Source organism: Hibiscus syriacus, unplaced genomic scaffold (genome assembly GCF_006381635.1).
Source record: "Hibiscus syriacus cultivar Baekdansim isolate YM2019G1 unplaced genomic scaffold, ASM638163v2 tig00110691_pilon, whole genome shotgun sequence".
Taxonomy (NCBI): Eukaryota; Viridiplantae; Streptophyta; class Magnoliopsida; order Malvales; family Malvaceae; genus Hibiscus; species Hibiscus syriacus.
The window spans coordinates 744,178-769,931 of record NW_024062826.1 but is presented as its reverse complement, the minus strand read 5'-3'; the positions used below and the strand labels follow the sequence as shown (position 1 = coordinate 769,931).

The 25,754-nt window shown below is 35.2% G+C and overlaps 2 protein-coding genes across 2 annotated transcripts; one reads left to right on the top strand and one right to left on the bottom strand.

Moving 5' to 3' along the window:
* Positions 1-6,325: 6,325 nt before the first annotated feature.
* Positions 6,326-24,234, bottom strand: LOC120138404 (60S ribosomal protein L32-1-like). Its single transcript, XM_039153876.1, has 5 exons — positions 24,125-24,234; positions 23,098-23,279; positions 22,932-23,007; positions 6,607-6,666; positions 6,326-6,520 (listed from the first exon to the last, which is right to left on the bottom strand). Exons 1-5 carry the CDS (start codon positions 24,212-24,214, stop codon positions 6,326-6,328), a joined length of 603 nt encoding a protein of 200 aa, XP_039009807.1. The 5' UTR covers positions 24,215-24,234.
* A 103-nt stretch (positions 24,235-24,337) lies between these two features.
* Positions 24,338-25,078, top strand: LOC120138403 (tripartite motif containing 13-like; the record flags this gene model as incomplete). The annotated part of the gene is made up of 1 exon (XM_039153875.1): positions 24,338-25,078. A coding segment is annotated over one exon (726 nt), but the record flags the coding sequence as incomplete, so codon positions are not given.
* Positions 25,079-25,754: the final 676 nt, after the last annotated feature.

The following is a 25,754-nucleotide window of genomic DNA, read 5'->3' as shown; positions in this document are numbered from 1 at the left end:
CTACGTCTTCTATAGAGAATTTCCCCATCAAGAATATATCTTGTAGTCATCCTTCTAATCGTCCTTTTTTCTACCTTAGATGATCACTACAAGTATGCCTGATACCTGATGTATTTTAAAATATCATGGTACCTTGGGCGATCATCTACCTCCTCTTTTAGGCTGTAATAATGCGACGAGATCTTATATACATGTATCAAGATTGACATCATATTCGCCCTTTTACTTGCCTAAAACATTACAGCCAATGTGGCTAAAGCATCTGCCATCTGATTCTCTTCTCTGGGGAGGTAAGTGAATGTGACCTCTTCAAATTCTTTGATCAATTCAAGGATCAAATATTGATATTCAACTAATTTTAAACCCTTTGTCTCATATTCACCTCGCAGCTGATAAACCACCAGCGATGAATCTCTGTACACCTTGAGCACTTTTATTTCCCTTCCCAAGGCTTCTCTCAAACCCATTACACAAGCTTCATACTCTGCCATAGTATTGGTGCAAAAGAATTGCATTCTACTGGTGAATGAATAATATACATTTTATGGAGAAATTAGCACCGCCCCAATTCCTCATCCCAAGGCATTAGATGCTCCATCAAAATAGAGCTGCCAAGATTCATCATGTTGATTATTTTCTTCAACCGTGATACGCATCAAATCCTCATCTAGAAAATTAAAGCTTAAGGCTTTGTAATCATCGGAGGAAAGACTCGTGAAGAAATCTTCCATGGCACTTCCTTTTATCGCTTTCTGGCTCACATACACAATGTCAAACTTTGATAATAACATTTTCCACCGAGCCATCCTCCCATTCAAGGCTGGAGATTCCATCAGAAACTTCAATGGATCAAGTTTGAAAATCAACCATGTGGTGTGATATAACATATATTGTCAGAGTCTTCGAGTCGTCCAAACCAAAGCACAACATAACTTTTGAATTGGTGGATATGTTGACTCACAATCAGTGAATTTTTTGCTCAAGTAGTAAATCGCTCTTTCTTTCTTTCTTTCCAGACTCATCATGTTGCCCCAGCACACAACCCATTGAATTCTTTAACATTGTTAAGTAGAGAATTAATTGTCTACCAGGAATTGGTGCTACCAAGATAGGAGCATTCGACAGATATTTCTTGACTAGCTCCAAAGCCTCTTGACATTCATTATTCTAACATTTAGGGTTATTCTTTCAGAGTAGTTTAAACACTGGATCACACTTATCAGTCAATTGAGAAATAAATCTAGAAATGCAATTTAACCTTCCCAAGAACCCTCAAATTTCCTTTTGTGTACGAGGAGGTGGAAGATTTTGAATTGTTTTTACTTTGTCAGGATAATTTTTAATTCCCCTTCGATTGACCACAAAGCCTAGTAGCTTCATCGAAGTTACTCCGAAAGTTCACTTTGCAGGATTGAGTTTTAACTGTATTTCCTCAGTCTTAGGAATAATTTTCTCAAATTTTCCATTTGCTCTTCATCAGTCTAGGATTTAGCAATCATATCATCCATATACACTTTAATCACTTTGGCATAATTTTATGAAAAAGAGTCACCATAGCCCTCTGATATGTTGCTCATGTATTTTTCAACCCGAATGACATCACCTTATAGCAAAATGTGCCCCACATGGTCACGAACGTTGTTTTCTCCATATCTTCTAGATTCATTTTTATCTGGTTGTACCCTGAGAAAATATCCATGAAAGAGAACCATGAATGTGCTGAGTTTATCCACTAACACATCAATATGACGTAGAGGAAAATTATCCTCCAGGCTTGCTTTATTTAGGTCTATATAGTCCACACACACATGCGCACTTTTCCATCTTTTTTCTACACAGGGACTACATTAGCTACCCATTCAAGATATTTGGCCACTTGAAGAAAACATGCATCGATTTGTTTTCTTATTTCTTCCTTAATTTTCAATAACATCTCTAGCCTCATTCTCCTTGGATTTTGCTGCACTGGCCTGTACTCAAGCCTTATTGGAAGCTTGAGCACCACTATACATGTATTTAGTCCAGGCATATCTTCATAGGACCAGGCAAAGATATTCTTAAATTATTATAGCAAATTTATCAAATTCTGTCTTGCCTCATGCGATAAAGTCGTACCAATCTTCACTTCTCTTTTCTCTTCATCAGATCCCATATTTACAATCTCGACTTCTTCTTTATGAGGCAAAATTTGTTTATCTTTTGTTTCTACTATTCTTAATAATCCGTTCGAAATTTCACATTCCACCTCATTTTGACACTCATTAATGTCTTCTAAACACAAAAGCCACTCAAGATCAATCTCATGATTAGTAATAGAAAAGTTCATGCTATAAATATTGGGACACCTACGAAGAAAAATATGGATCGACTATATACTTTGGAAAAAGGAAAAGTGAAACAAAAGAAAGAAATAAAAAAAAATGAAAGGTAAAATGCAAGAAAAACGATTGCCACTTGAGAAATGAATGAAAACATCTTTTTATTAGAAGCAAAATGAATGATATCAACATGGCTGCCCATTACGAAAAATCCCTTGATGCTCGCGGGAACAAGCATAAGGGTTGGTTCCGAATATTACTCTGGGTTAAGACTAGAAACTACAGGAAGCTCCTCCATAGTCTAATTTTTGAGCTTATCTCTTGGAAAACATGGGCGTATACCAGTTAGATATTTCCCTTGGTGGCTAGATTGTCCAATCATATTGATTCTTAGACCTTCCATGGCGTTATCAAGCATTTATTCATCTTTTATCATCTCTGCCTCTCTGATTGCCGTAATTAACTGCTACTCAGTAACATTCGTTCCTCCAGATCTGAAAATATACTTCATATCTAGGAGAGACATGGGTTCCCAATAGATATATTCTCCTTTCAATCGAGCATTTCTCACTTCTACTTTTTTTTTCATTTCTTTTTGGCGTTGTTGATTATTAGACTTGAAACTTAGCCCAAAACGATCTCTTTTCATGACCACATGTTTTAGACGTAAGATCCCTTGCAAGTGTTTTTTGAAGCCTCTTCCCATCATTGCTCCTTTTCTCAGAGTTTATCGCACAACCATTTTTGTATAGTTGGACAAGTGAGGGCGAGGAAATTTAGCCCCCTTTGTGATAAAAATAAAATTTACCAACTCTAAAGCATTCTTGTTTGGGTTAATGTAAAGAGTACCTGTAGTTACTGAAGCGATGATCTCTTGCTCAGTTTCAAGGCTAATCAATATTCCATCAATGACAATTTCAATTTTTGGTGCAAGAAAGAAGGCACCACTCCAGCAGAGTGAATCCATGGTCTCCCAAGCAAATAATTGTAAGTGGGATTAATGTCCATTACTACGAACTCGACATTGTGGACAACTGGACCTATTAACAATAGGAAGTAAATCTTCCCCATGACATCCCTCTGAGTACCATCGAAAGCTCGGACGATGTTTTGATACATTTTCATGTGGGATATGTCTACTGAAACCTATGAAGAGTAGCCATTGACATCACGTTGAGTGCAAACCTATTTTCAATTAAACATCTAGGTAACACATGGTCATTACAATGTTGGTAATGTTTAGAGCCTTCACAAATCCACTGTCTCCTTCCGGGATGTCATCATCAGTGAAAGTAATATAATTGTTGGCAACGATATGCCCCACTATCCGATCTAACTTGTTCATAGATATATCCTCCGGTACAAAGATTTGATTCAACACTTTTAATAAAGCGTTACGGTGCACCTCTGAATTCATCAGTAAATCCAACATTGAAATTCGTGTCTATTATTTGTACCACTGCTCCACTATGTTGTATTCATCGTGCCTCAAAAATTTTAAGAATTCATGGGCCTTTGCTTCAGTAACAGGCTCATTAACCTTCGACGGGGGGTCATCCTCAAATATCTTCTAAGGTGGTGGAGCTTTTGCCTTGCCTTGCCTTTTTTCTTCTCGAACTCTTTTGATGTCTTAGGAGGATAATAACGTCTACCACTCCTGTGAAGTTCCCCACTTCACTCATCACCTCGACAGACACCTTCATTTTCTCATCAGCGCTTACTTTTACTTCCTGTAGCACTTTTGGTCCTTCCACAATCTTTACCTCTCCTAATACAGAGATATCATTGGCGTAGTTCCACGACACCCTATGTGAATCATTGAATGATAATGAAGACGGAGCAAAAATCAGTATTTTAGGAGTGATAGGGGTGGGATTTGCCACCTTGGGCTTCACAGTGATAATGATCGGCTTCCTAACCTCGTATACAGGTTTGATGTACTCAGACGTGCACACCTCATCCTTTTTCCTTTTTTCAACATTTTCAAAGAATTCAATCTCTTTATTGTCTATCATTGATTGAATTAAAGCCCTGAACTTGTGACAATATTGAATCACATGCCTTTCATCATTGCAAAACTTGCAAAACAATCCACTTTGTTCTTGATCAGACACCAGATTTTATTTGATCAAACCAACACCTGCAAGTTGCTCAAATATCCAGTTGAGTGGGGATTTAATCTCAAATACGTACTTCTTTCTTTTTCTCATATTCTCCTTATGAATGGAATTTACTCCTTGCCCACCATTATTGGGTAATGGGTTCTTCGCATATCAGGGGAGTTAAATTCCAACATCCCCGTATCAATCAAATTCTGAATACTCTTTTTGAAAGCCACATATTTTTTGATCGAGTGCCCCACAACATCAATGTGATATTCGCACCGTGTGTTCACATCATACCATTTCAGATAAGGCGGTTGAAGCAGTTTGAGGTGGTATAGACGAACTACATTTGACTTGCACAAAGATATGACAATTCAGCATAAGTCACTGGGATAGGTTTAAATTTTAATTTCTCCACTTCCATTCATTGTCCTCGATAATCACCTTTATTGGTGTTAGATCTGTACTAACAACCCTCGGTTGAGTAAACGTGACATTCTTTGAATAGCCCTTATTGTAAGTGGTAGCGGTATTTACTTCATTGTCTTTTTTTAAAAATACTCGCTTCTCTCCACCCTCGATTTTTCCGCTCTTAATAGTTGTCTCTATCAGCTCGCCTGAGATTAACATGTTAGAGAAACTCCTTGAAGTGCTTTCTAACATATGATCCAAGAAATGACCTTTCATTGTATGAAGGACAAGGACTGTGGTTTCCTTCTCCAAAAGTGGTGAATGAACCTGTGAAGCCAAATCTCTCCATCTTTGGGCGTATTACCGGAAACTTTCATTTGGCTTCTTCTCTATATTCATCAGGGCTACCCGATCGGGTATCATGTCAATGTCATGTCTATACTATTCTATAAATGTTCTGGTCAAGTCTTTCCATGATCTGACATTTGCACGACTCAACTGTGCGTACCAACGGGCTGCAGAGCCAGCAAGGTTGTCTTGAAATCAAGGAATGAGAACCTTTTCATCGTGTAGAAATCCTGTCATCTTTCGACAGTACATTGTAAGGTGAGAAGATGAACAACTAGTGCCATTATACTTCTCAAATTCATGAGTCTTGAATTTGTGTGGAAGAACCAAATCGGGCAACAAATTGAGTTCCCTAGCATCCATATTATATTCATCAATGGACTCCATTGCACGGACTTTATCCTCTAGCTTTTTGTAGCGATCTTCAAATTGTTTAACTAACTCAAACTTAGTATTTTTCAGCCTCACTTTCAATCTCGAGGTACTCAACATTGTCATTAAGGTGAACGGGATGTGTTACAGATGTTCCAGCAGCATTAATTTAGATTCCCCCTCCAGATAACACAGTTTCAGGTTGATCCTTTACATGAGCTGACGAACCATCATCAAATGTGTAAGAACCTTTGACATGACCCTTTCGTTTGGGGTCTACTCCAAGTAATGTGATAATTTGATCTACTATATCTCTTTGAGGTTGGGCCACTTGGTCCCTCAATTCTCTAGCCAAGTTTCTAGGCATTTTTTAGTCTCTTCAAGTTCTTTCAATTTATCTTCCATGTTCTCTTTGTCTTTTCCCCGAGTGTTATACGAGTGAAAAATAATTTTACTAGGAAACAAAATATCCTCGAATGAAAATATTCAATTTATAAAAAAATTTAATGAATGTATATGAAAATAAATACAAATGAATATTAACGACGAAATGATAAAATGTAAAATGCATGAATGTAAGCGGTATGGATCTCGAAAAGCCAGTTATCGTAGAACAACTTTCAAAATGAAAACAAAGTCTTGTGCATAATGGTTTCTCTCTACAAGTACGACCTAGCCTTTCCTACTCAACTCTACATTCTCAACAATCAAGGACATTACTCTCTTGCTTCTCTATGAAATCGGGTCGAAGTAATGCCCCACTATTCTAGCCTAAATAGCCAACTCTCCCAAGTATCGAGCAATCTCGCTCATCTGAATTAGCGCATCGATGATGACACGCTCCTTAGCAGCATTTTGATCCTCGTAGACGTCGATCACCTCTTGTCGTTCGTCGTATGCATCACTAATAGTGTGGTCTAAATCGGAAACCTGTTCCTGGTAATGTTGCAATTCTTCCTCAAGGCCCTGACCTGATGACATAAATCAATTCTCTACTGAAAACTCTTACTGAGATATGGCAAGTCAAACATGTCATTGCTTTTCAAAGAAACCAATGCATACTCGGCTAAACTGGACACATGATCAGCTGGCAAATTGTCCTCTTTCTCCCCCTGTAGAGCCTCAAACCATGGGTGTACTTTTATGTTACAAACCATCTCACGAATGTTTTTGTTTTCCATTTATAGCAAGTCTTATATTTCTACAGCTGACTAAAGATCCAATACCTATGTCTACGAATGATGCAATAAGTGCAAAGAAAATGAAAGGAAAATGGACAAAAAAATAAAGAAAAACATGGATTAGTATTGTCATAATGATAATTAAATTCATAATATAATAAAATCTAGCCCGCATGATTTTCTAGTTCGTATGCAATAACATAGAAAAAAGAAGATAAAGGTTTTTAGAGTTGATTTCTTCCTTGTGTACTTATTCGGGTACCTACAGTGAAATTTCGGCAGAGTTTCACATCAGGTGGATCTTATGGTAAATTAAATTCATAGTTTTGGCTCTAAAAGGATAAGGTACTCGAAATTATCCTTGTTGATACCCCTTTGGGTTAATCAAACTCTCGATCCTAACCCATTACAAGCTTATGGATCAAGTTAAATTTCGAGAGGGAGCATTTTCCTATGCCTGACACGAGGAATAAATTCCTACGTGTCAACACACCTTTTCGTCCTACTAGGATTCAAACTCCTAAAAATAGGATATAATTTTGCTATGATTTAAACTCCTAAAAATAGGATAGAGTTCTACTATGATTTAAACTCCAAAATATAGGATCCACAAGCACTATAAATAGCCATTGTAACTCACTATTGTAAGACACGATTTACAGACAAAATACAGAGGAAAACACGGAAAATACAAAGGCAAAGCTATTGTAAACGATTCGAAAAGGAAATAAAAGGTAGCATTTTTTTTGATTCGTTCATTTCTCGCATGTGCACGTTATTTTTTTAGATTTGGTTCGAATAACCCAAAATGTGGGTTGCGCCGATGACCAAAAATGGGTGGGGTTTCGAAGTTTCAAACCTAGATCTACCCCGAGGCGTGTTCATTTTTTAACCCCCTAATGTGTGATATCAACATTAATTATCTTTCAAATTTGGCCCCGATCTTTATTTTTCTTTATATTAGTCCTTTTATTTATTGTATAAATATTTTTATTTATTTATTATTTACATTATTGTCATTATATAAATATATATACGTATGTTCTTTTAAATGATTTTCAATTGATTTTTTTACACTATATATTATTATTATCTATACATATATTTTTTATTTATTTATATTCATTGGTTATTTTTTAATACTATATTTTTTATATATATATATATATATACTTTTTTTAAAAAATATTTTACTTATAAGCGTATTACTATATATATGTATATATATTGTAATTATTTTTATTTAGTTTTTTTTACTTTATCATTATACATATATATGTATGTTTTAAATAGTTTATTTATAAGCCAATTATCATTATATGTATACTTTTATATTTGGTTTATATATTTATTTATTTGGTTTTTTGTTTTTATATTATATATATTTTCATATTACTATTATTATTGTTATGATTATTATTTTCTATTTTACTCATTTATATATATATATATATATATATATATATATATAATATTTCATTTATTTATTTATTTATTTATTTTTCCTTTTATTTTTTTTACTTATTTTTATTCTTCATTTTTTCATTTTTTCCCTCTGACACATCTTATGACTTTTTAAGGGTATTTTCATCAATTAATCATAGGTAAGTAATTCATTATCAAATTTTACCATTTAATTTAAAATTACAATTTTCTTAATTAAGACAACGAGAAATTACGTAGTACCGAAAGGGCGATTCAAGGGTGCTAATCCTTCCTTGACCGTAACCGACTCCCGAGCCCGACACATTTCTGGTAAGACGCAGATCAGGTAACAAATAGGGTATCCGATCAACCCATTTATTTTTAAATAAATGATCGGTGGCGACTCCCAATCCATATTTTTCAAGTCGAAGCCCAATCCCGGGGCCCAACCGAATACGGTTGCGACAGCTTGGCGACTCTGCTGGGGACACAGGTAACTGAGTCAGGCTAAGGTAATTTCCAGTTGTCTTTTTAATGAAAATGGTAAGTTTAAATTTTAAGGTAATATTTCGATCCTTATTACTTACTTTTGATTATATTTTCGAGTAAATAGTTGTACTGACCGTTTTTTAATGATTTCAACCCTTAAAGATTTTTCATCCAAAGGCTCTATACCCGAGCTCCGAACCCGTTTTAAGTGGGGGTGAAAGCGACGCCTTCGTGTGAATTTATTCATCGTATGGGCCTAGCAAGTAACCTTTGGGATTCATATATCTTATGCCTTTGTGTGAATTTATTCTCTGTGTGGGCATAAGGGAATGTTTCCTCTCAAGTTTAACTTAGTCCACACAAGCCTGTGATGGGTTAGGACTAAGGGTCTGGTAAGCCCAAGGGGGCACCGACAAGGAGAACTCGAGTACCTTTTTTTTAGAACCTAAACCCGGAGACTACAAGGAGTTAGGGCCCACCCCAAAACCTCGTTTTAAACCCTAGGATGCCGAAATTATTTTCTGCTTTACTTTCTGTTCAAAACATGTGAACTAGAAATTTATGCGGTTAGGACTTATTCAAAATCAACTTGCGAGATAGAGATCATGTCCGGGTAGGAATAATAAGCATGTGGGGTAGGACTTTTATTTTCATGATTGCTTTGATTATTATCCTTACCTTACTAACTCTTTTCATTTTTTTCCTCACTTTTATTTTATTTCCATCATCTGCATCATTCAAAAGAGGTGTTGATCCACCAAAAAATGTGTTCGTTAACCATAAATAATCTGCATTAATGGACAAAGGTGTTGTAATACAGGAGATTAAAAACCCCGAGGTACGACTATGGTCCGAGAAGACTCCGAAAGAAAAGGGAGACAATCTTCAAGGAAGTTATGTGTCAGAGCTGGTTAGTTATGCCTCTATCAGCCTAAAACAGAACAATGTGCAAGAACTTCGAGACATCTGGGACAGTTGGAAGAATGATCGAAAATAGAAGTTCAGTCAGCGGTATGGTGACATTGCACTTTTTCTTCATGTTAAGACCGGTGAGCCCTTAATCAAAGCCTTGGTTCAATTCTGGAACCCGGGATACAGTTGCTTCACTTTTAACCAAGAAGACATGGTACCTACCATCGAGGAGTATACTACACTATTGCACTGTGAAAGCATTAAAATGGAGCGAGCCTACATCAAACACATCAAGAGTCAGCCTTTCAAGAACAGACTGGCTAAGATTGTAGGAGTTGATGAAAAGTGGGTGACTGACCGACTCTGAAACAAAGGTAACGTGCAAGGAATTCAGTGGATCCACATAAGGAAACTAATGAATGACCACCCTGATGAATGGAAGACTATAGACCGTTTCTGCACTAGGTCTGTATGGCTTGATCATCTTTCCGAAGATTTTGGGATGCATTGACGCAGCCGTGGTGGAACTGTTTGAGCAACTTTCGAAATGAGTCAAACAAGCACCAACCATCTTAGCCGAGACCTTTCGGTCTCTCAACCATTGCCGAAGAGCTGGCGGAGGTAGATTCATTAGATGTGTTCAGCTCCTTCAAGTCTGGATTCACAGCCACTTCTGGAAGACTAATTAAGTTGCCTACCACCGATTTAGCACTACGTATTCACCTTTGAGAGAGTTCATCACCATGAAATGGCATGAAGGAACTTCAAAAGAGAAGTGGATGAAAGTCTTCACTCATCTATCAAGACCGAGATATTACTTGGAGAGCCCTCTGGTTGTTCCTCAGTGACGTTCTTTTCCAATGTGGGGACTCTGACACTATGACCTTACCTGAACTTTGGGATGCAGTTGGGTATGCTCCATTGTTAGTACTTAGACATTATGGGGCACGTCAATTTGTCCCAGCAACATGCGGACTAGCTAAATCAGAATTTGAGTATCACGGTGACAACTATAAGAAGATGATCAAGGAAGCAGTCGATTCATGGAAGAAAGTATTCCGGATGGATGTTGTAGCTGCCAGAAACATGCTTACTCCGGACTATGTGGAGTGGCGAAGATTAAGAAAAAATGACAATATCCAGTGCCAGACTGTGAGGACACCTGAACCCTGGAAGAACATCTCAAGCCCGTCTTTTTTGAACTTAAGATAGCCACGATAGAGTTTGAAGCTGTGAATAACGAGCTAAAGCAGAGGGTAAAGGAACTTGAAGCTGAGCGCTATCAGTGGAAGCTAGATTTCGACTCTCTCAGAAAGATCGAGCAGATAAACTTGAAAAAGAACAGAAAAAAGTATGTTTTGAGCTCGAAGACTTGAGAAATGGATATCAAGATAAATTCAAGGATAACTCCAAGTTGAAAGTGGCTTCTGAATACTGGAAAGACGAAGCTCATAGCCTGAAAAGAAAGTTAAAGGGTCTGATGAGAGAGCTTGGAAGGAACAAATGAAGACTGCCCAGAGGCGCTTAGCAGACATTCAGCATCAAAAACCAATGCTTGAGAATCCAGATGGCTAATCTGGAGAAACAACATGAGAGAGATGACAAAACAATAGCTGAGTTAGAAGCTATTGTAGATGGGTTCAAGAAGAAAGTGAGCAAGCTTCAGATAGTGCTCTTCGATGGAGGTTTACAGTGGCGTTTCCGTTGGGAGCAAGCACAACAAAGGGTGAAGGCCAGAGACGCAGTCATCCGAGACTTCCTGGATCAAGTACAGAAGGCAGCTCGTCATCTACACGGCCTGGCAAGGGAAGCTGGAATGGTCCGACAAGGCATACAACCAGTGACAGATGAAGACATGAGACTTGTCAATCTTCTAGAAGTTGTTCGGGGTCTAGAGGATTTAGTCCGAATGTACCTTTGATCGTTTTTATGTCTCTTACAAGATAAAACATTTTTGTCTAAGTAAATATTATTTATAATAATGGACACTTTTCTGGATCAATGCCTCGAACATTTCATGCATTCTTACATTTTGCATTTTTGCCTTTTTGCATCTTCATCTACGTTTTCAAGCATTTTCACAAACATGAAATTAAGTCATGAAGGACTCGATAAAGTATATTTAACCACATGGAAGCAAGATTATAACATTAAAGAGCCTGATCAGCTGATGGTAGGACAAAGTCGGTCAGGATGATCTAAGAAAAGAATCCCCATATCCTAAGGACTACGATGTTAAAGCTGTTAGGTGTTACCACATAAGAAGCCCCAAACATTCCTCTGAGAACTATAAGGCGCTGAAGCGCAAGATCCAAAACCTGATGGATTCAGGGGCATAAACGGTCGAAGAAGGGGGCATGGCATATACCATTTGCACTTAGAGGATTGTTTTGTTTAAACATGTCTCTAATTTTCATCGTTTGCTTAATCTTTTAAAGGATTGAATTTATGCTACTTTCTAAGGTGGAGCAATTGAACAAATTCTAATCTTTAGTTCTTCGAATATTAAATGAATTAAGGATTCTTTTAATTCTTCAAGAATTATAGATTTTTGACATATGGCAAGGTTAGACTTTTCTTATCTTGTCTCAAACCCCAAAATAAAATACCTTGATTCTTTACCCAAAAGAACTCATGGTCATTACCAAAAAGACCAAATTTTGACATTACCTCCCTTTGAAATTCTTGAACATTACCTTTATCTTTTTGATACACCCACACCTTTCTTTGAGTCAATAAGATCACACCACTGTCTTTTTTAGACTCAAAAATAACCTTTCTTACCATTAAAACCCAAGGCATTGAGTTGTTCATTTTAACATGAGCATTCTTCTAAAGAACCAACTTGGGGTATCTCGCGGGGAGCCTGAACATTGAGACATCTGGAAAAAAAGAAGAAAAATTCATTCGAAATAATTCTATCATGCATTAATTACACTGTTTTCATGTGAATGGAATTAATCTTGAAAATCTATCCCCCTGGGGATACCTCTTCTGTGAAGATTTACATATATGAAATGATGAACGGCTTTCTTTCTTTATCTCTTCACAACAGGAGAAAAACATATATCCCTTGTGTCCCCTTTTGAGCCTGTAGTATTTTTCTTCTGATTCAACCCTAACCAAGGATCACCCTCTACACTGGGGGGCAAGGTGGAAGAAATATGCTCACATGAGCGAATACATTGATTCAGATGAGATACCAAAAGGTGAACCAAATGGCAAGTGCGAAGATCCAATCAAGAACAAAAAAAGAAAAGAAGCAAAAAAACAAAGAAAAAAGAGAAATAAGAACAAAAATCAAAAAGAAAAAGGGACAAAAAACACATGCAAAGATTCCCTAAAAAAATGGCACATCAAGCTTCAAACTATGAGATTGATCAAGCACAATCATTCCCGAATCACTGAATCACTTCACTCAAAGATCATAGAACATCAAGAGAGAGAAACATTTTGAGCAGGATTGAAGACATCATAATGAATTGATCCTTGGTTCAATACCCTGAAACACTTGTTTGAAATGGCCCATCAAGCTTCAAACTATGAGATTGATCAAGCAAAATCATTCCTGAATCACTGAATCACTTCACTCGAAGATCATAGAGCATCAAGGGAGAGACATTTTGAGCAGGACATGATTGAAGGCATCAGAATGAATTGATCCTTGGTTCAACACCCTGAAACACTTGTTTGGGCCTATTTATCCTTTTCTTTCATAACCATGAACCCTGACCTACATTACGTGCCTTAAAAGTCCCTTCTAATCATACATGGATTTCTAAACATAAGAGATTATCTTCAAATTTCATCCCGCCCATCAGGATTAATCTTTGTTTGCAAAAAACAATGTAATTAATGTATGATAGAGAAAAATAACAAAGGGAGTTCAAGACGTAAATCCTGAATAACGTCTTGAAACCAAAGGAGGGCTCGAGTTGAAAACCTGAAAAGGCGGCTCGAAAATAAAAATTGTGCAACTGAGGCGATCACACAAATTCCTTGATACAGCATCACACAACCCGAGTGTAACCACGAAGGTTGGGAGTCAGAGAACACTTCCAGTAGAAGAGAATGCAAGCTACCCCATCAAACCGTTGAGCATCAAATGCCAAACCTATGAGCATTAAATGCCAAACCTTTGAGCATCAAATGCCAAACCTTTGACCAAACATAATAACCTGAGATTTTTTTTATCATTTCCTTACTTAACCACTTCTCAAAAATAGCTTTGATCTTGGCACTCGTCAAATAGCTATAATTCATTAAAAGATTAACAATATAATTAATTCTTTGATATACGATGAACTCTAGTTTATGATTTGTCTCAATTGTAAAATTGTGAAAGTGGCAATATTTTCAAAACTTTGGATCAAACATTTTTCAAAACTCTTTTAATTGATATTTTCATAACTTTGAAAATAAAAGAGAAAGAAAAACATTTTTTTCAAACAAGACAATCTCTCTAGAGTGGATGTTAGTAAATGAAATGTGACTTTTAGACACAAAACTCATGCTCAGAATCAATGATGAAGCAAGAAATGAGGAACATTTGGGGCATCTTTGAAGATTCAACATCAAATATTGGGGCATCATTTGGGGATTCAACATCCTAATGCAAATTATCAGAAATTTTTCAGGAGATAAAATATAACCAATTCATGTTACATGCATCTTATGCATACATTTTAGAGCATCATATTTATCATTTTCCACATACATAATTTTTTGCAGCTTTTAGAGTCAAGTTTCAACTTCAAGACGAAGGATACTCGATTCAAAAGCACCTTTAAAGATTCATGTTGGTTGCTTAACTCAGCAGCAAGAAGCTACACTTTGACCAACTCGACAGATTGAAAGTTTCTCTCGAACTCACAATTTGCTCGAGAGTAGATTTCAACTTCACAACGAAGATATCTAGCTCGAAGCCAAACATCCACGATTTCAAATCCACGACGGAGGATATCGTGCCACTCAAGACAACACAAGTTCAACTTCACAACGAAGGGACGGCTGGTTGTCAACAATAATTTTCCAATTTCGGAGCCAATTTCAACTTCACAACGAAGGATATTGGACTCTAGACAACGCAAGTTCAACTTCACGAAGAAGGGACCGCTGGTTGTCAATAAATAATTTCCCAATTTCAGATCCAATTTCAACTTCACAGCGAAGGATATTGGACTCCAGACAACACAAGTTCAACTTCACGACGAAGGGACCGCTGGTTGTCAATAAACAACTTTCCAATTTCAGAGCCAATTTCAACTTCACAGCGAAGGATATTGGACTCCAGACAACGCAAGTTCAACTTCATGACGAAGGGACCGCTGGTTGTCAACAAACAACTTCTCAATTTTAGAGCCAATTTCAACTTCACAACGAAGGATATTGGACTCCAGACAACGCAGGTTTAACTTCACGACGAAGGGACCGCTGGTTGTCAATAAATAACTTCCCAATTTCAGAGCCAATTTTAACTTCACAGCGAAGGATATTGGACTCCAGACAACGCAAGTTCAACTTCACAACGAAGGGACCGCTGGTTGTCAACAAACAACTTCTCAATTTCAGAGCCAATTTTAACTTCACAACGAAGGATATTGGACTCCAGACAACGCAAGTTCAACTTCACGACAAAGGGATCGCTGGTTGTCAACAAACAACTTCTCAATTTCAACTTCACAACGAAAGATATTGGGCTCCAGACAACGCAACTTCAACTTCACGACGAAGGGACCGCTGATTGTCAACAAATAATTTCTCAATTTCAGAGCCAATTTCAACTTCACAGCGAAGGATATTGGACTCAAGACAACGCAAGTTCAACTTCACGACGAAGGGACCGCTGGTTGTCAATAAACAACTTCCCAATTTCATAGCCAATTTCAACTTCACGGCGAAGGATATTGGACTCCAGACAACGCAAGTTCAACTTCAAGACGAAGGGACCGCTGGTTGTCAACAAACAACTTCTCAATTTTAGAGCCAATTTCAACTTCACAACGAAGGATATTGGACTCCAGACAACGCAAGTTCAACTTCACGACGAAGGGACCGCTGGTTGTCAATAAACAATTTCCCAATTTCAGAGCCAATTTCAACTTCACAGCATAGGATATTGGACTCAAGACAACGCAAGTTCAACTTCACGACGAAGGGACCGCTGGTTGTCAATAAACAACTTCCCAATTTCAGAGCCAATTTCAACTTCTCAGCGAAGGATCTTGAACCCAAGGCAACACAAGCTCAACTTCACGACGAAGGGGCGGCTGATTGTCAACAAAATTTCATTCAGAGTCAATTTCAACTTCACAGCGAAGGATATTAGACTAGAGACAACACAAGTTCAACTTCAGAACGAAGGGACGGCTGGTTGTCAACAAACAATTTCCCGGTTCTAGAGTCAATTTCAACTTCACGACGGAGGATATTGGACTCAGAACAATGCTACTTACTTGGATTTCAACTTCACGACGAAGGATATCCAATTTCAGGCTCAACTTTACGACGAAAGGGCCACCCGCGGTTTCAACTTCACGACGAAGGGAATCGTGCACACAAGCATCATCCATCTTTAGATTGGATTTCAACTTCACGACGAAGGATATCCAACTCAAAGAAGGAGTATCTGTCAACAAAGACCTTTGAGTTCAACTACGCTCAGCTCCAAGGCACATCAATCGCACTACTTTCCGGTTGCAGTCAAGGTTTTCAAGTCAAGAAGAGGACCTGGGTTAACCGTGCTTTAGTGACAAGCAACCATTTTCACGCAAAAGCTATCTGTCAATGAAGATTTCTGAGTTCGATTCCGATCCAAGGTCTTTAAACCGAGAAGAAGAACTAAGGGCAACGAGAAGCCACGTGCTGATTCAAATTCCGAACTACGGCTTCAATTTCATATCATTTCAAGATGAACTTGACTTCACGACGGAGGAGTCATCCGTAACTCAATTCGACAGGGAGTTATTGAAACATCAGAGTCAATTTTCAACTCCACCGAACGAAAAGTGTGTCTTTTAATCTTTGCCCTATCCCCGTTACACGACTATGGGCAAAGAGGGGCAGCTGTCAACACACCTTTTCGTCCTACTAGGATTCAAACTCCTAAAAATAGGATAGAATTTTGCTATGATTTAAACTCCTAAAAATAGGATAGAGTTCTACTATGATTTAAACTCCTAAAGATAAGATCCACAAGCACTATAAATAGCCATTGTAACTCACTATTGTAAGACACGATTTACAAACAAAATACAGAGGAAAACACGGAAAATACAAAGGCAAAGCTATTGTAAACGATTCGAAAAGGAAATAAAAGGTAGAAATTTTTTTTGATTCGTTCATTTCTCGCATGTGCACGTTATTTTTTTAGATTTGGTTCGAATAACCCAAAATGTGGGTTGCGCCGATGACCAAAAATGGGTGGGGTTTCGAAGTTTCGAACCTAGATCTACCCCGAGGCGTGTTCATTTTTATCCCCCAAATGCGTGATATCAACGTTAATTGTCTTTCAAATTTGGCCCCGATCTTTATTTTTCTTTATATTAGTCTTTTTATTTATTGTATAGATATTTTTATTTATTTATTATTTACATTATTGTCATTATATAAATATATATACGTATGTTCTTTTAAATGATTTTCAATTGATTTTTTTACACTATATATTATTATTATCTATACATATATTTTTTATTTATTTATATTCATTTGGTTATTTTTTAATACTATATTTATTTATATATATATATATATACTTTTTTTAAAAAAAATATTTTACTTATAAGCGTATTATTACTATATATATGTATATATATTGTAATTATCTTTATTTAGTTTTTTTTTACTTTATCATTATACATATATATATATGTATGTTTTAAATAGTTTATTTATAAGTCAATTATCATTATATGTATACTTTTATATTTGGTTTATATATTTATTTATTTTTGTTTTTGGTTTTTTTATATTATATTATATTTTCATATTACTATTATTATTGTTATGATTATTATTTTTCTATTTTACTCATTTATATATATATATATTAATATTTCATTTATTTATTTATTTTTCCTTTTATTTTTTTTACTTATTTTTATTCTTCATTTTTTCATTTTTTCCCTCTAACACATCTTATGACTTTTTAAGGGTATTTTTTGTCAATTAATCAGAGGTAAGTAATTCATTATCAAATTTTACCTTTTAATTTAAAATTATAATTTTCTTAATTAAGACAACGGGAAATTACGTAGTACCGAAAGGGCGGTTCAAGGGTGCTAATCCTTCCTTGACCGTAATCGACTCCCGAGCCCGACATATTTCTGGTAAGACGCAGATCAAGTAAGAAATAGGGTATCCGAAATACGGTTGCGACACTACGAAGACATAGGTACTTTGGACCCTAAAAGTTACTCGCTAGGTCTATACGAAGAATAAATTCTCACAAAGACGTCATTTTCACTCTTACATAAAAAGGACAACTCGGGTATAGATCGAATGTCATGAATGATACGTGTTGTGTGTAGGGAGAAATACTCAAACATTTAATCAAATTAGCAGAGCAAGGAACATAGATAAACCAGGCAATCTCATAAATATCTAATATCTAAAAAAGTCACTCAATGCACATATTAGTATAACTGGTTAAAAGAATTAGGGGAGTACGAAAGAAAATTAAAAGGAATAATCTAAAAGGAAGGGAAATTATAGGGAAATTAAAATAATCGGGAATGAAATAAGTCTAAATTTCCTAATTTTATAATATAGGGACAAAGTATAATTGTTTTAAGGCCTGACTCTTTGAGAAAACCAAGGGTTTTGGTTTGTCCCCAGTGGAGTCGTCAAACTGTCACAACGACTTTTCGAAGTGGTGGAAATCGGAATAAATTTAAAAAATTGAATTTAAGAAAAGATTAGAAAAGTTTGGAATTGCCATCAACCTTTGGGATTAGGTAGGTTGAAAACCTGAGATACACCTTTTTAAATAAAAATTTAAAAAGATAGGATTTGGTCTGCGATTAAGAGATTTTGGGTTCGGGAGTCGATTACGCTTGGGGAAGGATTAACACCCCCACAGCGCCCAAAATTGGTGCCTCCGATTATTAATTTGTCTCTATATTAAAAATTAAGAAATTTGAATTTTTATTTAATTAATGATTCTTTTATTCCCTAAAACATTTTAAAATTTTAGAGAGATGTACAATATTTGTTATTTCCAATTAAAGAAGAAACTAACCCCTAATTGGAATTAAGGCAGTTATTTCTTATGTTTTAATCGAAATAATGAAATATTTTCATCCTTAAAAATTAAATAATTAATCAATTATTAAACCCTAAAAACAAATATTAAAGGTGACAAATTAGACATTATAAACAAATGGTGACTAAAATAAAATAAATAAAAAGCCAGAGCCCACAACCAAACACGCTAAAAGGTGAATGCTCTAATGAAGCAAATAACCCGGAAATTCTATACTATAAGGCAAAAAAAACAACAACATGAAGCTCACTTTTCAACTCCAAAAATTCTCTCTTCCTCCTTATTCTCTCTAGCCTCCCAACCAAAAATCACCTAAACACCCACCATGTTCTTCATGTTCATCCTTTTGTTCATCTAAAAGCCAAGCTTTGATCCAAAAACAACACCAAAACTCAATCAATTTTTTTTTTGGGATCAAACACCCATATTTCTCATGAAATATCAAATGTTCATCCTAAAATCCAAATTTTGATCCTCTAGCAACACCCAAAAACAATCAAAACATGTTTTTCAAAGATCAAAACCCAACTTTTTTTTTCGTATACCCAAGAACCCCCAGAACATTCCCAAAATCCAAACTTAATGTTCTTGACTTCTAAATCTAACACCATGGTTCATAAGAACCATAACCCAACTTCCTCACCTAAACCCGAAAGCACCGACTAACCTCGACCACCATCTGACTCTAGCTGGTCGCTACCTTTAATGTCGACCGAAAACCCCTTCGAGCCTCGAAAAAAAACAAATAAATGTACAATAAAGGAAAGCTCACCTTGGTCCCAGGATAAGCAACGAACGGCGATGGTACCAACCCAAAGGTAAAAAACACTACTCTTCTTATTTCTTTAAGATTTTCAAAGTGTTGCTTGGTGATGATGAATATTGCTTCAGTTGATGATTAGTAGTGATTAATGATAATGATTGGAGTTCCTAATTATACTAATAATTTTCGGTTCATAATCCAATTGTTCTCTCTCAAAAAATGGTTGGAATGAGCTTGGATTTGATAACCAAATTTTTTTTATTGATTTTTGCATGCTTCGAAACCCAACCGGTGGTGGCGTGATACAACGGTGGCTCACCGAGGAAGACGACCGGACCGGCACGTGAGCCACACGCGACGATGACGTGCCGGCGAACTCTCCCCGGCCGACGGTGGACGTTGGTAATGCCCTAGGTTTTTGGAGAAGACACAATCTTGGCTCTTGGATCTATTTTTTGATCCAATGGCTTAGATTTCTTTGTACTTCTTAGCCATGGATCGATGATGTGGTAGCATGGGAGCCATTGGACCAAGATTTCCATCCAAGGGTCCTCATCAATTTGTGCTTGTTTCACTTGGATTGAAGCTTTCATGGCCTTTGGATCAAGGCTTATCAAGGGTTGTGATTTGTTTATGCTTCTAGACATGGATAAGTGATGTAAGCTCCATTGAAAGTTGAGCCATTTAATGCATTGTTTGACTTTAAAAATCAAAGCTAAAATTTCCCTCCTACACCACAAAATTGATGGCACACATTAGATTAGGGTCTTTCTTTGTTTTTTGTTTTTATTTAATAATGCATATATATTTGTAATAAAAGAGTGGGCTTATGTATTGGGCCTATGTAAATTAATGTAAATGGACTAGCACTAATGCAAATGGACTTATTTTTTAGTTTTATTATTACTAATTCATAACAATAAAATAAATGGGCTATTAATGTGAATTAATCTAACATGCAACTAAAATGCTAATTATACAAATGAAATTAATATGACATGTACTACTATTTATGAACCATATAATATGCAATGTGACATACTAATTATTTAACACCTAATGTAACATGAATTAATAGCATGCAATGCAACATGAATTAATAGCGTGCAATACCACATGAATTAATAACATGCAATTATTATTTAATACACTATAATACATAATATATTCAACTATATAATATGCACACTACCTTATGCAAAAAATGAAACTAGATGATGTAATGTATTTAATACCTAAAATATACTATATATATATATATATATATATACTATGCCCACATTATTTATTATATTTTATACTATAATATGAAATGCCACGTGTGTGTCACCACTCGGATAAAATGGGTGATAACATTTATGTGGTGAAAAAATTGAAGAACTTGTTGGAATTTTCAAATTGCATCAACAACCTCATGATATCTTTCAAATGACAAAATTATCGTTATTGGTGATGATTCTTTTACAAAGATACTTGATGAAATAAAAAAACTATTATAAATGAGTATGAACTAACTTGAATAATTAAAGGCTTTTATTCTGTCATGCTATTGTAATGTGCTACACCCGGAGGATATGTAGTAATGACTATTTCTAATTTATGGCTTGAAATATTTTTCCATAATCTGAAATTGTCTTAGATAATGATCCATCAGAAAGGTAATCGTAACTCTACTATCATGGGAAAATATGAGTATCTCATGTTGATTTATAACAGAGACTAGAATAGAGAAGATAATTCGTAAAAGTGGGTCTAAAATAAACAATAATATTAATAAAATATTAAATAATTCAAAAATTAATAAAAATATCATATCATTATATAATTGGGGAGAGAAAACTAAAAAGTTCAATGTTCAAAGTAGAATAAAGAAAATTGAAATTTTTTAAATTTTAATAACCAAAATATAGGTGAGAATATAGTTGAATGATGAATGATGTAATTTACCCGTCAAATAAATATTGTTCCCTGAGACAAGGAAAACACCCCAAAATACCCAGTATGGGTGCGTTTGGTTCACGGAATGTAAGATTACTTCCGGGAATAGGATTATCGGAATGTAACATTACCTAGCACATTATTGGGAATGTTACATTATTGTGTTTGGTTTGTTTGGCAGGAATGTAAGATTACAGTGTTTGGTTGAAGGAATAAAAGATTATTGGAATGTATATTTTATGAAATTGACATTTTTCTATATTTTTTAACAAGTGAAATTCTAAATATTTAAATGAATATATTTATATAAAAATTCATCGAGAATATATTACTTTATTATTTTTAATATATATTATTTTTAATAAAATTTATATATAATTTTTTTTATAAAATTTAAAAGATAAATGGATAGAATAAAAGAGTAAATATATCATGTATTATTTTAATTTTAATTAGTAATAAATTTTACATAATTTATCAAAAATATATTAAAATTTTACATCAACATTTAACTAAATAAGCATATGAACATTTTAATAGATGAACCATTTTACTCCTACCAAAATATAAAAAGATGACTTTATTATAAATGAATGCATTTACTTTTTAAATGTGTATACTTAAATTAAAATTTTATATATACAATTAAACAAAAATCAAAATTATATATATTATATAAAATTGTAAATTAATATTTATGTATTTCTTTTGGTACATAATTAATATTTATGTATTACTTACGCATTTAACATAACTAATGTGTAATTTTAATAATTATCCAAAAAAAAATCAAAACTTAATTCAAGTGATTCTTAGATATCTTATCATCTTAATTTTCTTCTTCCGCCGCAATCAAGCCATCAATATGGAAAAAATTAAGGCCCCTACTTTGGTAGCTTATGCATTGCTTTTCTAGCCTTATTATGAGGCTTGCCATGTAATTACTTGAAGATGTTAAAAGTAAATAGAATTTGATCAACTCTACATACTACAAGTTAAAAACAACTCGTCCTACAATTTTTCATCAAATTCAGTTTTCTTTGTTTGGAGTCCAAAATGGCCCTTGCTTGCTACCCAAAGTCAAAATCCAGGGACTAACATCTCAACCTTGATATAACTCAAAACCAACACCCCAAGCACCAAGTAAACCTCCTTTTGAGTTTAAGCAGTTTTAGAATCTGAACTAAAGGTTCAGCTTTATAGGCTTATGGTAAAAAAACAAAGACCTTCCACTTTTCTCTCTTACCAAAATTTGTACTACCGGAAGTGCTTAATGCATAAGTGATCTCGGAGGCACCTGTGTCTATTTCAGCAAAGTTTCACAGCATATAATCGTGACATGAACAGTTATAAATTATTGTATCCTTTAAAATTCAAAAGATTTGGTTGAGTATCCATTCTTACAAACTGTGCTGCCCGTTCAACGATCTCTTTTATCTTCTTTGTCGAAACATCATTGGCAATTTCAGCACAATATGTCCTGAAAAGCAATAAAAAGTGAAATAAGAACACAAAAATAAATTGTATATACATTAAACGGTTGCATAAAACACAGTATGCATTAGATTACCTGTTGTGCATCATCAAAAGTTCAAGTTCTCCAACATTGTGCACAACAAATTTCTTAAAGCCATTTGGGAGATAATGTCGTGTCTTCTTGTCTAAACCATAGCCAATGTTGGGCATCAAAGTGCATCCCTTAAATTTTCTTCTTACACAAGAATCAATACCCTTTGGTCTACGCCAGTTTGTCTGTAACAGCACATTCACAATAAGTCAAACAAGTTTCTCACTTAGAATTTGCAAGCATGGAAAAAAACTAAAAGGGTTACAAAAAGCATATCAATGTGACCAAAGGTTTTAGTAACAGAAAGCTTGTGTGAGAAAAAGCTAACTGTGTCGCAAGACCTGTTCAAAATTTTATATGTGCCCTCAAAACGAAATGTCCAGCTATGAATATATAAGAATTGCACATCAGATACCACGGGCAAACGACTGAGGGAAATCTCATCAAATATGTGAAGTTAATTGAAATTAAACAGAATGAGTTTAGTATAACCGATATATTTAACAAATGTTCAGTCTTTTTGCTGCAGAAAATGTCTACAATCTCAACCAAAAGATGGAAATTATTTTATATAATCATCACTGAGAGATCATGTCGATGATTCTTTTTCATCGTAGATTGCTTGGAAATGGAAGAAAAAGTAGGTACTCCAGCAATTAAATCAATTGACCAGAAATTTGAAAAAAATGCAATAGGGATCATACGGTAATACAAAAAAGAATACTCTATTTTAATAAGAATGGACCAGATTAGCTATCAATTGATATCACCATCTTCCATCTAGAGCTGAAAGTATGATTGGGTATCAAACAACAATCATCACATCCACTAGCAAAATGAAACGTTGAAAATAATGTCAACCATAATAAATGGATCAAATATACGAATGATATCTTACAACTCAGTGTCAAAGATTTACTTCTCTGTGCATGTTAACTAAAATTCAAATCAAACTACACAAAAGGATGTTTTAAATCGAACTTTTGAAAGGAAGTAAAAGATGAATGGAAATAGAAGATTTTGAAGTTACCTTAACAGAGATTTTGCGGTCACTCTGGGGTCTCTTGAACTTCTTGACCCTCTTCTTCACGATTTTCTTACTTAGAAGTGGTACCGCCATCTATCCTTTTCCTTCTTCTTACCTTTACAATTACCAAAGACCAAAACAAATGTTTAAATTGCACAACTTACGGAAAATCATAAGAACTCCTGATAGTAAGAATGAAGGTGCCTACAGTAAGAATGTTCAAACAACGAAAGCCCTTCTGTCGTCAGCAGCGATGAGGGTTTAGACTGCCCGATATGCTGTGAATCATTCAACGTTGTAGAAAACGTGCCCTATGTTTTATGGTGTGGCCATACCCTTTGTATAAACTGCATCCTAGGACTTCAATGGGCTGCTGTGAACTTCCCTACTCTGCCAGTTCAACTTCCGCTTTTCATCTCTTGCCCATGGTGCAATCTCTTATCGTTTCGCCTTATTTATAAGGGAAATCTCATGTTCCCTCGAAAGAACTATTTCTTACTTTGGATGGTTGAGAGCAGGAGTTGTAATAGGTTGAACTCTCGTTATCCTTTGTGCGAAGATCGTCAGCCAGACCGTTCGTCTAGCAACAATTTAGCATCGGGAAACCAATTGACTCGGAGTAACCACAGAAGGGAATACAATCTTGATCGTCATTCCGAGTCATCAGGGTCGAGCAGCAATCATGTTCACGTTACCTATGACTTCAATTCAGAACAAATACATTCTTTCCTTTGGAAATCTATGGTGTTCTTCATCCATCTGTCTGCCAAGTTCCCATTAGTGATCATATTTCTCTTGATCACCATGTATGCAATTCCTGCAAGTGTTGTCATCTTGGCCCTCTACATGCTTCTTACCGTTCTTGTCGCACTGCCGTCGTTCCTCATTCTATACTTTGCGTATCCGAGTTTAGACTGGCTTGTGAACGAGATCATCAAATGAGATTGTATTAGTTCCATGTTCTATGTATATCAAATTTTGCAGACTCAGCACCAAGTGCTCCACGTATAGCAGAGTTCTTGGTTCTGGTATGCATTTGAATTGGTCTTTGTGAAGCTTAACATGTTCTACTTAACACAGTGGAGACTGTTATTATTGGATCTATATGTTATAGATATGTGATTTTATAACTCAATTTTTTTTTGAATTTTTTTAGTCGAGTTTATGAAATTCAAATCAAGTCGAAATGTTTGAGTTTCTGTTTAAATTTATTTAATTATAAATATTTATAATATTATGGTACTAATTGATTATAATGTAAACAACTTTCTATAATTATATACGATATAAACGTATATTTCTTCATATTTTCTCAGATGTGATATACATATATCATACAAAATTGATGGGTTTGAGACTCTGAGTCGAACTTGAAAACGAATCCACTAATTACTTAAAGTTTCAAGTTATTTGGATTCTATTTTATAATTCAACTCGAATTTAACATTTTTTAGTTGGGTCGATTTTATAAAATTACAAGTCAAATTGAGATAAACTTTTTAACATTGAGTCAATTTGAAGAAATTACTTTTCCTAAATGAAATCTAGTTTTGTTCACCTTAATTTTGAAACCAAAATGAATTTATCAAATGGACCTTTGGATCAAATTTCTTTACACCCATGGGCTGATAAG

What these genes read in the sequence shown, in the direction of transcription:
- LOC120138404 (XM_039153876.1), bottom strand. Translation starts at nt 24,214, where the DNA reads ATGGCGGTACCACTTCTAAGTAAGAAAATCGTGAAGAAGAGGGTCAAG. An exon ending in CTTTTGATGATGCACAACAG is followed by an intron (nt 23,008 to 23,097) that starts GTAATCTAATGC and finishes ATTGCTTTTCAG; the next exon opens with GACATATTGTGCTGAAATTG. An exon ending in GTTTAGCCGAGTATGCATTG is followed by an intron (nt 6,521 to 6,606) that starts GTTTCTTTGAAA and finishes TCATCAGGTCAG; the next exon opens with GGCCTTGAGGAAGAATTGCA.